Source organism: Eupeodes corollae, chromosome 1 (genome assembly GCF_945859685.1).
Source record: "Eupeodes corollae chromosome 1, idEupCoro1.1, whole genome shotgun sequence".
Classification (NCBI taxonomy): domain Eukaryota; kingdom Metazoa; phylum Arthropoda; class Insecta; order Diptera; family Syrphidae; genus Eupeodes; species Eupeodes corollae.
This window is the reverse complement of record NC_079147.1, coordinates 62,581,154-62,584,838: the sequence shown is the minus strand read 5'-3', so window position 1 is coordinate 62,584,838 and position 3,685 is coordinate 62,581,154. Positions and strand designations below refer to the sequence as shown.

General features: G+C 36.3%; 1 protein-coding gene across 1 annotated transcript; it reads right to left on the bottom strand.

Moving 5' to 3' along the window:
• Positions 1-1,999: 1,999 nt before the first annotated feature.
• Positions 2,000-3,360, bottom strand: LOC129939996 (facilitated trehalose transporter Tret1-like). The gene is made up of 3 exons (XM_056048210.1): positions 2,737-3,360; positions 2,570-2,678; positions 2,000-2,503 (listed from the first exon to the last, which is right to left on the bottom strand). Exons 2-3 carry the CDS (start codon positions 2,646-2,648, stop codon positions 2,145-2,147), a joined length of 438 nt encoding a protein of 145 aa, XP_055904185.1. The 5' UTR covers positions 2,649-2,678; positions 2,737-3,360; the 3' UTR covers positions 2,000-2,144.
• Between the last annotated feature and the right edge of the window lie 325 nt (positions 3,361-3,685).

The following is a 3,685-nucleotide window of genomic DNA, read 5'->3' as shown; positions in this document are numbered from 1 at the left end:
CATATTTTGCAGATGAGTTGGTGCATGCTCCCTACCAAGTAATAGCCTGCTGCTTTTGAATAGTTCGGCAGCGATTCCGTCAGTCCCAGCAGCTTCGTTTGACTTCAGTTTAGATATAGCTATCTTCACTTCGTCGATGTCGGGTAGGCGGAATTGTTCATCTGCGTCGCCTAGGTTGAGTGGTTCTATCTCTCTTAAAGCGGAATTCGGTTCGTCATAGCCGTTATATAATTTGGAGAAGTGATCTTTCCATATTCTCAACATCGACTGCGGTTCTACTACGATATTCCCCTGATCGTCTTTACAGGCTTCGGTTCGTGGCTGGTACCCTTGGGAGGTTTTTTTTTACCTTTTGGTAAAATTTACGAACCTCATTGCTGTTGTTTCATCCCTCTATCTCCTCGATCGCGCGCTTCTTATTCTCTCTTTTTTTCCATCTAAGAAGCCGGTGTTTCTCTCTCCCCTTCTGCTCGTAGAGCTAGCCAGCAGCTCTAGTTCTTTTGTGCAGTCCTTTTTGGTAAAAAAAACTACCCACGTTTTTATCTCCCAGGAAGAGAGCCTAGTAGCACAGAACACTTATTATATATCGGTTAATAATTGTTTTATAAGCCTCAAACTTGACATATTTTGAATTCACTTCAGTGGTGGAATGGATCACATGGACCATTCCATGTCTATTTAATCTTTGTCCATTTTTAATTTTTATTTTAATCTGAGTCAGCCTAGCTTAAGAAGAGCATTTGCCTTATAATTATTAGCTTATCAAACTATGGCGCTTAAACTGCTCTCAACCATTAATCAATAAAATAAAAATCAATGAATTATCCGTAAAACTAATTATTTTGTCTAGTATTTTACATTTATTTATCAAAACACATTTAAGTTAAAATTCTTAGTTCCAAAATATCTATATCTAAGCCTTATATTCCAGATTGAATAGTAAGGGATGGTTACATTTTAAGGAAAGTACCTGCCTGACCAGACTCTTTTAAGAAATATTACCACCTGCTGCTCATAAACCGTACCAAATAGGCACTCTTTGTGAGTGCATTGTTTTACGACAATCACTTTTGCATTGTCATTCGTCCAAATGCGGAAATTCTGCTTAACTGCGAAAATGTGCCTCCACTGCGAAAATGTGCCTTATCACTAATCTTCAGTGATCCATTCCACTTCGAAAAATGATGATCCACTCTTGCCATTTCTTGCCACTCTTCTGACCATTGATGACTCTTGAGTTGATAAAGGGACCTTAGATCTTGAGTTAATTTCAGTAATCGTTTAAATGCAAGTCTTTATGCAAAATGTTCAACAACGACGATCGTGAGAAGTGCAAATGTTGGGTTCGATGATAAGTTGAGGTGGACGGTTTTTAACCACACTATTGCGAAAAACAGCAATATTTTCTGCAAAACGAACTGCAGAAAAAAACTTGAAGGTGCGGTTCACATTCAACATCGGTACTTAGAATTGAACAACCCTTTATTTAAGATCGATTAAAAATATGATAAAAAAGTTTAATACGCCACTTTTTCAACTTACTTACTGTATAAGTTTTCCAATATTTTAATACATTTATTAAAAGAAAGTGAAATAATTTTTAATTTCCATGTAATTTTTCTTGAATCTTTTGTAAACTTAGTCCTTTAGTTTCAGGTACAACAAAAATTATAAATATGAATGCCGCTGCACATAATCCTCCAAACAACCAAAATGCATAGTATGAACCTAAAGCATTTAACTCAGGATACCAACGTGTCACAGTAAAAGTCACCAGCCAATTTAATGTCGTCGAAATCGAAGAAACTGTTGATTTAATATTCGATGGAAGAATTTCTCCCATTACAACCCAAGGAACAGGACCAAATCCAACAGCAAAAAGGGCATTGAAAAATATCAGAGCAGGTATTGGAAGCCAGAGAATTCCAGATGAATCAGCAAAAGCCTGAATGTAGAAAAATGTGCCTAGTGCAACCAAAGCCAAGCACATTCCCAAAGCTGAGGTCATGAGAATTGGCTTACGCCCCAGACGTGCAACGATAAATGGTGTGATAAGATTTGCCAAAAGTTGCACAAGGCCAATTAGAATGGTAGCAATTGCAGGATCTAATGTAGATTTGGCACTTGTGAAGATCGATTGACTGTTAAATACAACTGCACTGGTACCACTCAGCTGCTGGAATGTTAGAAGACCACAACATATAATGAATGCTTTTCTGAGGATTACACAGAATAGTTTTGAAGCTCCCAGTAGCTGTCATATCAGAGCTGACTGCGGCTTGAATTTGATTCATTTCATCCTCGACTGTTTCAGCACTCTGCCCTCGAAGAAATTGTAATGATTTTATAGCCTCGGGTTCGAATCCCTTCATAGCATAGAAGTAAGGAGTTTCTGGCATGAAGGAGAACGTCACAAAGAAAATAATCGGAATAGCTAGACAACACCATTGTAGCGTCATATAGGTGACAAATGGTCCAATGCAATACACATAAAGAATTCCTGCTGAAAAAAAGGAAACATATTAATCTTAGCTTTTTTATTGTAGAAAGGTTTAATATTCCAACTTACAAACCATAAAAACTGTCAATAGAGAACCAAGTGGACCGCGAGTCATATTTGTCGCAATTTCAGCGATGTAAGTTGGCATCGTTGTACAAACAAGTCCGACTGCTATACCCTGAAGAAAAAATGTTTGGTAGAAAAGAAGCTGACAAAGTTAAACTTTTGAAAGTTACCTGCAGAACTCTGGCTACATATATAAACCAAATATTATATGCAATTAGAAAAAGAGTAAAAGCCGAGGTAAAAAATGCTGAACTCGAAAGCAAAGTCCATTTTCTTCCGATTCTAGCAGACAATAATCCTGCAACGGGGCAACCTATAAATTATTGTTAATAATTGATTATCAGTGCAAAAAAAAATACAAAACAAGAATTTGTTTATATTGAGCAAGAAATTCTGTGTTTTAAAAGGGTAAGATAGTGAACATGTCAAGGTCACTGTTTGTAATTAATTTTAGGGACACTTCGTAAAGTGCGAAAATTGAAGAAGTATTGGTAAACTGTAGCGGATAAAATTGTAGCCAAGGTTGTTGTAAAACACATAAAAGAACACCTGCAAGCAACATTTTTCCCTAAACGAACAGGATTCCGAGGTAAATTCTCTTGCAATGATCACATCAGCACCTTGAGGATCATAATCCCACAGTTCCTCGAATACCGATCACCACTTCACCTTCTTTTCATTGGCGCCAAATTTTAAACAAACTATTGTTTAGAGTTCAACAATTTACTAGTTAGCAATTTGCTAATTGTTTAACAATTTACTAAGGAAGTCCAACATTCTAAACCTTTGTTTTCGTTTTGCAAACTAGTAAATTGCGTGTTGCCTTTTATTAAAAGTTGAATTTCCAAACATATCGTTATAGCTCGTGAAAAAAATAAAGAAAATACGCTTAAACGGCCTTATTCATTGGAATTTCCGACAGTTGACTGGACCGTTCCATCCACTGCCTTTATAAGAATAGTAGCCATTCCGTGATCTTAACATTAGTAAATTGTTAAGATATCGTAAAACGTTCAAATTCTTCCAAATTACGTAAATCATCTTTTAGGCTTAGTAAATTACTAAAATTGGCGCTAATATTTTACTAAAAGTCTGCCAATTATATTCATGTTAGGGACA